The 13,836-nt window shown below is 38.3% G+C and overlaps 1 protein-coding gene across 1 annotated transcript in view; it reads left to right on the top strand.

The window, feature by feature from the left end:
• Nucleotides 1-13,836, top strand: part of LOC121422469 (nucleosome-remodeling factor subunit BPTF-like) — a 50,964-nt gene that overhangs the window by 19,597 nt on the left and 17,531 nt on the right. Inside the window, exons 8-14 of the mRNA XM_041617539.1 lie at nt 103-276; nt 3,035-3,353; nt 3,743-3,946; nt 5,866-6,059; nt 6,401-6,664; nt 7,271-7,396; nt 8,194-8,264. Of these exons, the coding sequence (XP_041473473.1) occupies nt 103-276; nt 3,035-3,353; nt 3,743-3,946; nt 5,866-6,059; nt 6,401-6,664; nt 7,271-7,396; nt 8,194-8,264 (1,352 nt within the window). The remainder of the gene's footprint in view (nt 1-102; nt 277-3,034; nt 3,354-3,742; nt 3,947-5,865; nt 6,060-6,400; nt 6,665-7,270; nt 7,397-8,193; nt 8,265-13,836) is intronic.

The raw sequence follows: 13,836 nt of genomic DNA on the forward strand, positions 1-13,836 counted from the left end.
TGCAGCTTGTATCTTTAGCAAAAGGCTAACTACTTTATAAAGGCTCTCTCTTTTATCGCTCGCTCTCTCTCTCTCTCTCTCTCTCTGTCCGTCTGTCTCCAGAAGCGCCTTGGTGTATCCAGCCAAGGTGCCAAGGTGATTGTAACTGTCGCTAAGGCAGGGGCACCTAAGACAACCATCTCCATGGGTAACATAGCATCAATGGGAGCCAAGAATAAAAGTTTACCCCCGGGTACTACAATACAGTACATCTCAGGACCAGGTGGAACCCAACAGGTAAGTGAAATTAAATGGGAGAGTGCACTGACCAACTCGGTGTTTGGTCCCTCATGACTGTGTGTTACATGTGGCGAGTCTAAAAGCTCAAGTCCACCCCCCAAAATGTTGATTTTGGATAAATAGAGAAAAATCCAACAAGCATAACGCTGAAAATTTCATCAAAATGGGATGTAAAATAAGGTTATGGCATTTTGAAGTTTCGCTTGTTTTTAACAAAACAGTGATATACAATTCAGTGACAAGCAAATGAGACAGACAGTGATGTCTTTTACTTACTATTTCTTTTGCTTCTTATTGTTTGAATCATACACTATTTCATTTTTGTCTCACCTGCGAAGCAAAGTGAGACTATAGGCGCCGCTTTTCCGACGGCGGCGGCGGCGTCAACATCAAATCTTAACCTGAGGTTAAGTTTTTGAAATGACGTCATAACTTAGAAAGTATATGGACCTAGTTAATAAAACTTGGCCATAAGGTTAATCAAGTATTACTGAACATCCTATTAGAGTTTCATGTCACATGACCAAGGTCAAAGGTCATTTAGGGTCAATGAACCTAGACCATGTTGGAGGAATCAACATCGAAATCTTAACCTGTGGTTAAGTTTTTGAAATGTCATCATAACTTAGAAAATATATGGACCTAGTTCATGAAACTTGGACATAAGGTTAATCAAGTATCACTGAACATCCTGCATGAGTTTCACGTCACATGACCAAGGTCAAAGGTCATTTAGGGTCAATGAACTTTGGCCGAATTGGGGATATCTGTTGAATTCCCATCATAACTTTGAAAGTTTATGGATCTGATTCATGAAACTTGGACATAATAGTAATCAAGCATCACTGAACATTTTGTGCAAGTTTCAGGTCTCATGATTAAGGTCAAAGGTCATTTAGGGTCAATGAACTTTGGCCGAATCGGGGGTATCTGTTGAATTACCATCATAACTTTGAAAGTTTATTGGTCTAGTTCATTAAACTTGGACATTAGAGTAATCAAGTATCACTGAACATGCTGTGCACGTTTCAGGTCACATGACCAAGGTCAAAGGTCAATGAACTTTGGCCGAATTGGGTGTATCTGTTGAATTACCATCATAATTTTGAATGTTTATGGATCTGATTCATGAAACTTGTACATTAGAGTAATCAAGTATCTTTGAACATCCTGTTCGAGTTTCAGGTCACATGATCAAGGTCAAAGGTCATGTAAGGTCAATGAACTTTGGCCATGTTGGGTTTTTTTTTGTTGAATAACCATCATATCTCTGTAAGTTTATTGGTCTAGTTCATAAAAAGTGGACATAAGAGTAACCATGTATCACTGAACATCTTGTGCGAGTTAGAGTAGTATTCAAAGTCAGCACTGTTGCTGCATTGAACCGCGTGATGCAGGTGAGACGGCCAGAGGCATTCCACTTGTTTACATATTTGACAATAAGGACCAACTTGACTGAACCATATAGTATCAAATTTTTTCACTTTTTCACTTGACAATGAGGAGAAAATAAAGAATATTTTATATTTCATATAATAAATATAAAAGAAATAGTGAGTGGATTGCGTCATCAGTCTCCTTATTTGCATACTGACCAGGATGTGCATATAAATGTTTTGTGAAATTAAGCAAAAGTTTTAAATGTCATTACTTTCTTATTTTACATCCGATTTTGGTGAAATTTTTAGTGTCATGCTTGTTGGATTTTTCTCTTTTTATTCAAATCAATATTTTGTTGGGTGGATTTGTCCTTTAAAGGGAGAGCAAACTGACCAACACTGGCCAAATTCTGAAGGCGGGTTTAATTTAAACTCTGGTTTAAAGCTGTGGTTTAACTATGGGAAGCCACTTGTCGCATAATTCTGTAACAGTAGAGGTTGAATGTATCTACTCATTTTAGTCTCAATCCTTAATTGTCTGGGAAGGATGAATAAGATAGTTGTCTTCACCTTAAAAAATAGGAAAGAGCACAGTGAACATTAGAAGCATTCAATGAAAACATAATTTTGACACATTTGGCTTCCCATAATTGTAACACAATGTTAGACCATGGTCTAAGTTAAACCTGACTTCAGAATACGGGCCCCAGTGTTGTCTCTCATTGCCTGTGTGTTATAGATGGCTATTCTTGAAATATACCTTTTGAGATAACAATTAGTAATACAGAGGATATTGATTAGCGTATAATATTATTCATGAGAAAAACTAAAGTATTTTAGAGAGGACAGGTATCTCTTGCTATTTACTAACATAATTATTCCAATATGAATGTATTAAGTAGTAAATTAGTGTGTATTAATTCAAAAGGGCCTACATGTATTAGATTGCACTGCTTATAATGTGTCATTATGGGTAAGAACTTGGACAGATTGAGTAGTTGAGACCTTGAGAGGGGGATGCTATTAAGGCTGTTGGTTCATATGCTTTACAGGAATGAATCCAACAATAAGGGTTATGATTTTGGAGTGTTTTGTATTGAGCGCTATGTACATGTATTTAAGTCAGAAGTATTGTTGTTATTTGTTAGTTTTGAATTTATCCATGGTCCTTTTTCATAAAAAATTGTTATAATATCATATGCATAATATGTATAACACGTTTTCTATCAGCCAATCAAATGGAATAATGTCAGAAGCTTTTAACTGTTATCGCAAATTTATTGTTATTATAACAAGTATTGTGAAACAGGCACCATGACTGTAAATGTCATATGTAAGCTAAAAAGATCCCTTTGACTCTACCCATCCACCACCAGGCGCGCATCATCACCGCCAACAACCCTGCAGCTGCGGGTCAAGCCCGTTACGTCATCACCAACTCCCCCGGCGCTGGGGGTGCCGGTACTCTGAAGGTCATCAAGCAGATGCCTCTACCTGGTGTAGCCAGCGCCGCTGGTGGTGCACAATCCACCACCATCATAGCTCCCAATACTCCAGGCAAGGTAACGGCCATCAAACCCGCCGGTGTACAGCAGATTGCACCTGGAGGCACGGTCCCTATCGGTGTGAAGGTGCAGGCACCAACCACCGCAGTGGGTGCTACAACGGTGGCTGCAACCACTTCTCCAGCTCAGGGTCAGTTTATTCTGTTCTATTTTATTGACTTGCATTGTCCATCAGATGATATTTTTCACCCACGGAAAATTGAAGTGCGGATTCTTAATTTCTAGATGCTTCTTCAATCATTCCTGGTATGATGAATATATGTATTCCATTTCCCCCAAACACAAAAATGAGTGATATTAAATGTGTTTTCAAAGTTTTTTTTTTCAATTCTTAACTCACTAACGTAATGAATATTGAGTGGAGTAGGAAAGAGTGACCTTGTTAGTCGGACATAAATCCTATTCATTGGGAATCGTGTTAAAAGTGTTTTAATATTCTGTTTACTGTGATGTATTTTGATATTCAATGTTTGATAGATACCATACTTGTAGCAACATTTCACTTCTCCCGTTCTATAGGTCAGCCCCAGTTGACCGGTCAAGCCCAGGTCTTCAGCAACCAAGCCCAGGTTCTGCAGGTTGGCGGGCAGAAGTTTGTCATCACACCCGCCCAGGTCCAGGTCCAAGGAACAGGCCAGATGATCCCAGCCCAACTCATCCAGACCCAGACCAGTCAAGGAGCAGTTCTTCAGAGGCTGGTCTTGACGCCTAATGCTTCCCAAGGTCAGACTGCGTGGAAAATTGGTTTTATCTGCCATTTAGCCATCATTGCCATAAATCATACACTGAATAACAATTGACGGTATTCCTTCATAGACATTAAGCGCACTCCTTTGCTTTACTTAAAGAGAAATGCCAGTAGTTGCAGTAAACACTGATTTCATGAGAAAGTCTGTAAAACCAGGCTTAATTGTCAGTATATCATCGAGGATCTAGATCTGGTACAGTTACATAAACTGAACTTTGTGAAATCTTGAAATCTATGCTGAAAAATGTTCACACTGAAGATCACCAACACAGATAAGAACACGTGGGACAGTGTATTATTATTGTTGGAATAAAGACCCGACGGAAGTGACCGAATCCGCGCTTATTTTGCTTATTTCTCAGCAATTACACAATTTCTTCCAGAATCCTTCGGCACATATTTTTTATTCATACAACCAGACACTTGGGTGGTCATTATATTAGATTCTGTAAAAAGTCATTTTGAGATCGTTACCAATACTGGAATTTATCTTTAAAGGACAATTCCATAAAGTATTCAACCTTGAACATCCGAGCCTAATATTTTGTTTCCATTATTACTGCAATTCATGTTGTGCTACAGCCATAATGATATAAGAACATTACAAGTTTTCATTTGAACTAAAGAACAGGGTTCCCAGCCCATTAGGGAAAATTACTATACTTTTTTCCATTCAGGGAAATATCAGGGAATCTCAAATCAGGGAAAATGCCTCAAATCAGGGAAAAATCAGGGAATTTTGATCGGGTCAAAAGCATGGTAGTCAGTCAGACTCTGTTATATTTTGTTGCATATCAAAACATCATCCATTGAATGACTGGTTATGTTGGTACTACTTAGTAATACATTATTTTTATACTCAAAATACATGCAATTCACTGCAACAACTTAGAAAACATGTGAAACTGGGAATGAATGATTATCAGGGAATTTTTTAAACATCATCAGGGAAAAATCAAGGAATTTTGTTTTCTTGAAAAGCTGGGAACCTTGAAAGAAATATTATTTCAGGAAGGCCGTAACAGTGGTCATTTTATTGGATTTTGTACTCCTTCAAACTCCTTTTGTAATCCTCACCACACTGGTATTGTTAACCCTATCTAGGCCGCGGTATTTTAGGAGTTCATATGGCCGGGGGGGGGCCTCCCAGGCCCCCCCCCCTTGAGATCTCGGCCGTCGACCACGCGCTCGCACTGAAAATTGGCATGTGGGTTGCCTGGGACATAATCTACACAGTTGTATAGTAATTTATATCCCGTGAATCGCTATTACGTGTTTATGCTAATTTATGCTTAATTAGTATGCAAAATCATTCTTTTTCCTCTAACTTCCTAAATAAAGCTCCAAATGTACTAATTTTTGGTATAGAAACTCTTTGTGCTGTTCTCAGCTAGTGTACATGAAAAAAATTGTGATATCAAATCATTTTCTTATGTATTATATTGTTTTTTGCAATTACTTATGTAATTCTGTTTTTTTTACCTTTTGTTTTCATTGTTTTTTCAATGAAATTTGTTGGGGACTCTTCTGAGATCATAAAAAGGATAAAATAAATTCATTTAGACAAGCAAAACTAAAAATAATCATACATTTATGAATTTTGGTTGAAAACACAATTTGCTTGACTTTGTACACAAAATCATGTTTTTGAGCCATTTTTGGTCTGACATGCACTTACATAATGTTGCGTAATTTCAGAACCACGTACCCGGGCGATGCAAAATTGGTCTCAAAAGTTGCATAAGACTTGAAAGTAAAAAGTCAGAAAGTGGCGCGGTCAAAAAATTTTGCACGGCGAAAATATCGCGCTATTCGTTGAGGGGGGGCCTAGATAGGGTTAAACCCATTAATTTGATATGCAGTATTTCAGAGTTAGTTTCGTTATCATTTTCAGGATCTACCCCAGGAAGCATACCCCAGGTGAATCTCCAAGCAGCCGTGCAGGCAGTTCAGCAGACTCAGCAAACTCAGAAGCAACAAGCAGCAGCGGCTGCTGCAGCTGTGACCACCATCACTTCACCGGCGAACCTAGTGGCTCAACAACAGAGGCTGGCCCAGAAACCTGTCCAACAACCACAGATTACCAAGGTCAGTTTGGTTGGATGTCAGTTTGGTTGGATGTGAGTTGTAGATGGTTTGGATGCTGAAGATGATGAATTATATTTCATAGAACTGCACATTGACATTGTGAGGATCATGTCACATTTCTGGAATGGAATACAGGAGATGCTTTTAAAGCAGTTTGAAAACAAGACTTGAAGAATTTATATCCAAAGGAGCTTTTAATGACATTCCAGGTGTAGCATTTATGAAATTCAACTGCTGGTTCAGAAATAGTCTTGAATGTTTTTTGTCAGGTTTAGATTGAATGAAGTATGAAAAAAAATCTTCTGACTGTACTATCCTTTCTTCTGTCCACCTACTTGTAGATTGCCAGTCTCCCGCAGCAGCCCCAGATCTCCATCAAATCCCACAACCTGAACACCAACCTGCCTCAATCACCTCAGGCTAAACCTATCCGTCTAGCCCAGACCCAAGGGGACAACCTACTCATACAGAAGACATCGACAGGAATGACTTCGATATCCCCAATAAGACCTGGGGTGCAGGTAGCAGCTTCAGGACCATCAACCAGTGGTGCTGCTGGGGTGGTGGGAAACCAGGTCCTATCTGCTCTTACTCCGCAACAACAGGTAAGATCGGGATAACCTGGGCACTATAACATACATGTAAAGCGTAGTGATTGGCAGATTTTCACTATTGATCATACGCAAGAATCGGTGTAGGAATTTGTAGTGAGGTTTTGCTGTTGGTGTTGGTGGTATGATCTGCTTGTGTTTGCAATACCTTTTTCAGGAAATTCAGGTGCATGCCGTGTGTTCGTAATAGATTGTTATTTGTCACCTGTTTTGTACATCATCCTTTGCTTGTTGAGTTTTGGTATACATTGAACCATCCAATTACCGGTGTGTTGGCTCAGTCGGTAGACCGTCCATCTTACAACTGGGAGGTTGGGGGTTCAAACCCCGGCTGCGTCAGACCAAAAGACGTTAAAAGATGGGAGTTGCTGCTACCCTGTTTGGCATTCAACGATTAAAGGGATAGAGCCTCGTCGATCTGGGGCTGCACAGCGGCTGCCGGGCCCACGATCAATTAGGCAAAGTTTTTTAGTATTTCATTTCACGTCTATTTCGAACAATAAAATATGGATTTTCATTTTTCATAAATTGCTCTAAATTGTAAACTTCAAGCAGTTCTGAATATTGAACCCAGTGACATACATGTTGTCTTTTTTGTAGGTAAACCTGATCAAACAGCAACTGGAGCTCCTCCAGAAAGCTAAGCAAGGACAAGGTCAAACACCGTTAGCAGCCATCCAAGCGCATAAGCAGTTCACACCCGATCATCTCAGGGTTACTCAAAAGGTAGGTATATAATAGTAATATAATATGCCTGCATTTGCCTGCAAATAAGCTTTATCTGAACAGGCCTTTATTTGTCAATCCACCTTGAAAGCTGCTCATACCTTGGCCCGACTTACAAAGAATTATCATTGATCCAATCAATCGCAACTGTATGGAATTCCATACATACCATAATTTTTTCTACAGGAAATTTGCACAATCTGCTTAGTAAACAAAGAGAATCACAGTGCTGAATCTTTCAGAGAATGGTGAACGTATGAATATCCATCATTTCTAAGAAATATTTTGAACATATTTGAATTTTAGATGTGGATGTTGCTGGCCGTCCATAGTTGTGGCTGATCGGATCAATTGGAACTATTTGTAATACAGGGCTGAGGTGTTCATCTGTATTGGAATATATGCCAGTTAGATACGACCTCTACCTTGCTTGGTTACTGTTGTTGGGCTTGTATGGACACACTTGACTTTTCAATGTGTGTGAGAACAAACCAAGAAGAGCTTTGTGGGCTTTGAATGTTTGCCTGGTGTTAAGACCGGATGGCAAGGTTTGCAGTGATATTCATGATGAAGAGAGTTTTTTCTGCTCAAAACATTGAGATTAAGGGTCATTCGAGGTTTATTATCACAAATATAACTGACCGTCCTTTCCAGAGCTGACTTGGATGGTGTTACAGCAAACCTTACCATCCAAGGTTATATGTTATTTTGAATTTAGCTTGCACAGTAGTTTAGTAATATACTTATGTACGAATCAGAGTGATCATCTGAAATGACAATGTCTTTCTGTTTTCCAGAAGCAACAGTCGAGACAGCAGATGCAGGAGCAATATCGGAAACAGTCAAAGGAGAAGGAAAAAACACAAAGGTAACAACTTGATGTTGTCTTTGTTGACCATTTTGGGAAGAATATACTTTTCCATTTTTGTCTCACCTGCGAAGCAAAGTGAGACTATAGGCGCCGCTTTTCCGACGGCGACGGCGACGGCGGCGGCGGCGGCGGCGGTGGCGGCGGCGGCGTCAACATCAAATCTTAACCTGAGGTTAAGTTTTTGAAATGACATCATAACTTAGAAAGTATATGGACCTAGTTAATAAAACTTGGCCATAAGGTTAATCAAGTATTACTGAACATCCTATTAGAGTTTCATGTCACATGACCAAGGTCAAAGGTCATTTAGGGTCAATGAACTTAGACCATGTTGGAGGAATCAACATCGAAATCTTAACCTGAGGTTAAGTTTTTGAAATGTCATCATAACTTAGAAAATATATGGACCTAGTTCATGAAACTTGGACATAAGGTTAATCAAGTATCAATGAATGTCCTGCATGAGTTTCACGTCACATGACCAAGGTCAAAGGTCATTTAGGGTCAATGAACTTTGGACGAATTGGGGATATCTGTTGAATTCCCATCATAACTTTGAAAGTTTATGGATCTGATTCATGAAACTTGGACATAATAGTAATCAAGCATCACTGAACATTTTGTGCAAGTTTCAGGTCACATGATCAAGGTCAAAGGTCATTTAGGGTCAATGAACTTTGGCCGAATTGGGGATATCTGTTGAATTCCCATCATAACTTTGAAAGTTTATGGATCTGATTCATGAAACTTGGACATAATAGTAATCAAGCATCACTGAACATTTTGTGCAAGTTTCAGGTCTCATGATTAAGGTCAAAGGTCATTTAGGGTCAATGAACTTTGGCCGAATCGGGGGTATCTGTTGAATTACCATCATAACTTTGAAAGTTTATTGGTCTAGTTCGTTAAACTTGGACATTAGAGTAACCAAGTATCACTGAACATCCTGTGCGTGTTTCAGGTCACATGTCCAAGGTCAAAGGTCAATGAACTTTAGCCGAATTGGGTGTATCTGTTGAATTACCATCATAACTTTGAAAGTTTATGGATCTGATTCATGAAACTTGTACATAAGAGTAATCAAGTATCACTGAACATCCTGTTCCAGTTTCAGGTCACATGATCAAGGTCAAAGGTCATGTAAGGTCAATGAACTTTGGCCATGTTGGGGTTTTTTGTTGAATAACCATCATATCTCTGTAAGTTTATTGGTCTAGTTCATAAAAAGAGGACATAAGAGTAACCATGTATCCCTGAACATCTTGTGCGAGTTAGGCGGAGCGTCAAAAGCCCAAATGCGTTCCAACGCGTGCATAGCTATTGTTCCATAATGAGAGTGTGCAAAGGTGTTCCAAGAGATTAGTAGGAAGTACCGTTATATTCTACATTAAAGCTAATTTGCATAATCCGTACACGCTGGGGAACGGGGCAATTATTATCTCGATCGCTATTGGCTAATCCGCGCCCGCCGAAGCGTCGCACGAGAATACACTGAATAGTGCAATTTCACATACACACACACACAGCGCGCTAGCGTATTCTTCACATAAAATGAGGTCCGTGTTCGGCGTGCACGTCGGATAACATTTGCAGCGAAGATGAGCTTTGCAGCGCGTGACGTGCGGGCGGATCTACGAGGTGGAATACTAGGGGTTGCCTGGGGCTAGCTTCCTGTACAAAATACCAATAAAAACAAAACATTCCGTGTTTACGAGAGTCGCGCAAGCAAAACGGTGGCGGATCAGGACATGCTTTATATTGTTTTCAGGGGCGAACGAGTGAAAATCCGTTATGAACTCCCGTTCTCCATGACGAAATATAGTTGACGAAAGGAAAGTAACACATCATAGAAATACGTCTTTTCTCGACGATGTTGGAAACGTAAATAAAATAGAATAGAAGTCACAAACATCTCAGATAGGTGTGCGATCTATTGTTTTTACGGGTGAACAAGTTAAAATAGATTTTATATACCTTTCGTTATGATCCCCTGTTCTCCGTAAAGAAATATTAAAGATGCATTTTCTCGACAAAGTTGGAAACGTAGATAAAACAAAGTAGAAGTTGGTAGCATCTCATACTAATTTGCGATACATATTTTTCGAGGGGTCAATAAATTAAAATACATTTGATATACCTTTCGTTATGATCTCTTGTTCTCCGTTAAGAAATATTAAATATGTCTTTTCTCGACGATGTTGGAAACGTAAATAAAACAGAATAGAAGTCACAAACATCTCAGATGGGTGTGCGATCTATCAGGACATGTTTTAAAATTGTTTTTACGGGTGAACAAGTTAAAATAGATTTATATACCTTTCGTTATGATCTCTTGTTCTCCGTTAAGAAATATTGAATATGTCTTTTCTCGACGATGTTGGAAACGTAAATAAAACATAATAGAAGTCACAAACATCTCAGATGGGTGTGCGATCTATCAGGACATGTTTTAAAATTGTTTTTACGGGTGAACAAGTTAAAATAGATTTTATATACCTTTCGTTATGATCCCCTGTTCGTAAAGAAATATTAAATACGTCTTTTCTCGACGATGTTGGAAACGTAAATAAAACAGAATAGAAGTCACAAACATCTCAGATGGGTGTGCGATCTATCAGGACATGTTTTAAAATTGTTTTTACGGGTGAACAAGTTAAAATAGATTTTATATACCTTTCGTTATGATCCCCTGTTCTCCGTAAAGAAATATTAAATACGTCTTTTCTCGACGATGTTGGAAACGTAAATAAAACATAATGGAAGTCACATGACATCTCAGATGGGTGTGCGATCTATCAGGACATGTTTTAAAGTTGTTTTTACGGGTGAACAAGTTAAAATAGATTTATATATACCTTTCGTTATGATCCCCTGTTCTCCGTAAAGAAATATTAAAGATGCATTTTCTCGACAAAGTTGGAAACGTAGATAAAACAAAATAGAAGTTGGTAGCATCTCATATTAATTTGCGATACATATTTTTCGAGGGGTCAATAAGTTAAAATACATTTGATATACCTTTCGTTAAGATCCCCTGTTCTCAGTAAAGAAATATTAAATACGTCTTTTCTCGACGATGTTGGATCAGGGGCGGATCCAGCTTTCGCCAATAGGAGGACCGAAAAATATTTTCATCAACATTTTTCTCGATTGGCTGCTATAATCTGATTTTTTGTTGTTTTTTCAGGGGGTAGTCCTAACTAAAGACTGAAGTTTTAAGTACGTGTTAGTTTTAATTGATATAAACAAGATAAGGGAGCTCATGTGGTCTTGATATATAATGCGAGCGCGAGCTCAAATTCTTTGATATTTTATGTCCTTAGACCTGAAGATTCTGATGAGATTTTATAATCATGAAAAAAAGAAAAATATCCAACAATGCGAGTGCGAAGCGCGAGCCGAAATTTCATTATAACATGAAAAGGGGCTCAATTAGGACTGTGGTTTTCTTTTTAGTGATTAATGAAGAGGATACAAGTATCACCAATTAAATAATGAGAGTGCGAAGCGCGAGCTCAAAATTTTTGATATTCCGACCTGAAATCTGGAAAAGTCTAAGCGTGTTTTTATTTAAATAAAGAACAAGCTGTGTGTCTCAAACAATTTAATGCGAGCGCGAAGCACGAGCTTAGTTTTTTATATATACTGACATGATAAAGGAGCATTTTGACAAATTTTGGTTAGAATTTCCAAAGAGGATAGGTAACTCACAAATCAAACAATGCGAGCGCGCAGGGCGAGGTAAATATAAACAATTTGTGTAAAGCAAACAAATTAATAAAAGCTTGATGCGCGAGCTGAAATGTGTGCAAATTGATTTCAGAACTGGATATATAAGCGCCATTTAATCCTCTTGAATGGGATTCATTACACAGGCAATGCAAGCGCGAAGTGCGAGCGATTTTTTTTTATATAAAATCTATATTCCAATTCTTCCCCCCACCTTTTTCTTGTTTCCTTTGGGGTCGGGCCGACCGTTACGAGGCTGTAAATTACACATCATGGGTATGATACCTCTTTCTTACTTTTCTTTCTGTTTTTCATAGTTACTATCAAGTTAAAGAGTTTTTTTCTGCAGGTTGTAAAAAATAGGGGGCGGCTTGGCCCCCTCCTGGATCCGCCCCTGTTGATTATACAGTGCGTCCCAGATTTCATGAGATAAACGTGTTTTCAGAGGTTTCCCACAGAAGCTTTCGCATGGTGAACAAAAGATTTAACGCATGGCTGATGGTCAACAAAACGGAGTGTCGAGTGAGTTTGAAAGCCAGCCTGGAGAACCTCTTCATTTTATGAAATTATTGAAATTCAAGCCTTATTTCAAATGACCAGAACTTTGTTATTTCTTGACCATTTTCTGTAATTTAGGTATCAAATTAAAGAGGAGATATTGAATTTTTCAAAAATGTGGTTTTCTTTTTGAAACCCAGATACCCCCGCCAAATGAGTTTTTGATATCCTTTCTTCAAACTGTCTTTGCTCACTCATGCGTGAATGAGAAATAATCTAAGGAATATCAGATGAAAGAGGAGATTCTAAGCTTTAAATTGGTAGGTCATTTGTCTATTTTATTTATGATTAAGAAATGATAAATGATCGCTAAATCTCGGTTTCGTTTTTTCTGGGACGCACTGTACAACAAACTACTTGAAATCCCCTTTTCATGACAGTTTATCAAAAAAATTGGTTCACGGTTTGCGTTCGCATTAATGGTTAAAATATATTAACTTGATGCATCATATTTATAGTTACAAAGGTGCTTGAAAATGTACAGATTTCAGGCCAATATCATCAGATTTCGAGCCCTCATTATAGGCATTAATGAATAGTTAGATATTTCGGGTGATTTCATGCAACGGTCTAGAGTGGGCCATAATGTACCTGCACTATACATCTATCGGTAGGTCCATGGTTGAAGTCAACGACCCTATATAGCTATAACGACCCCTTGAACCTGACTTGGGTCAATTACGCCGTCTAGCACGTTTTGAGAACAATGGATGAAGGTGTGAAAATCACAAAGTAGCTAACAATAGGAAAATCCGTTCCAATTGAAGTTATGCTATAGATCTACTGCGTATAGCGGTTTGAATGTGAAACCCTGAACATGCTGAATGCCTCATTGTCTGTATGTTATAGACTCTATTATAGTTGCGTGCATGTCTTCTCCAAGTCGATTCATAGCTTGTCGGTGGCTTTAATTCACGTAAAATACAAATATACATGTAACTCTATAGGTCCCATTATTTATAGGGCATTTTTAACGGAATCGCCGATGAGATAATTTTGACAAAACAAAAATGAATCACACTGATTATGCAGCAGCTATGTTTCTTATAAGTCTATTTTATCTTTAAGACAAGATAAAAAAATTAAATAATGTGTGTGTTTTACTTTTTACAAAGTCAATCGAACATGACTACATGAAGAGTGCTGAGGTCCATTACATGATTTATTGGTATTAATGAGTTCTCAAATAATGGTACAAGATTTTAGAAAAGAAGTTTTGAGTGTCATCTCGTGTACATAAAATCTTAGCAAATGTTAAAAAGTTTCTGAAAAGTCAATACTG

This window comes from Lytechinus variegatus, chromosome 10 (assembly GCF_018143015.1).
Source record: "Lytechinus variegatus isolate NC3 chromosome 10, Lvar_3.0, whole genome shotgun sequence".
Taxonomy (NCBI): domain Eukaryota; kingdom Metazoa; phylum Echinodermata; class Echinoidea; order Temnopleuroida; family Toxopneustidae; genus Lytechinus; species Lytechinus variegatus.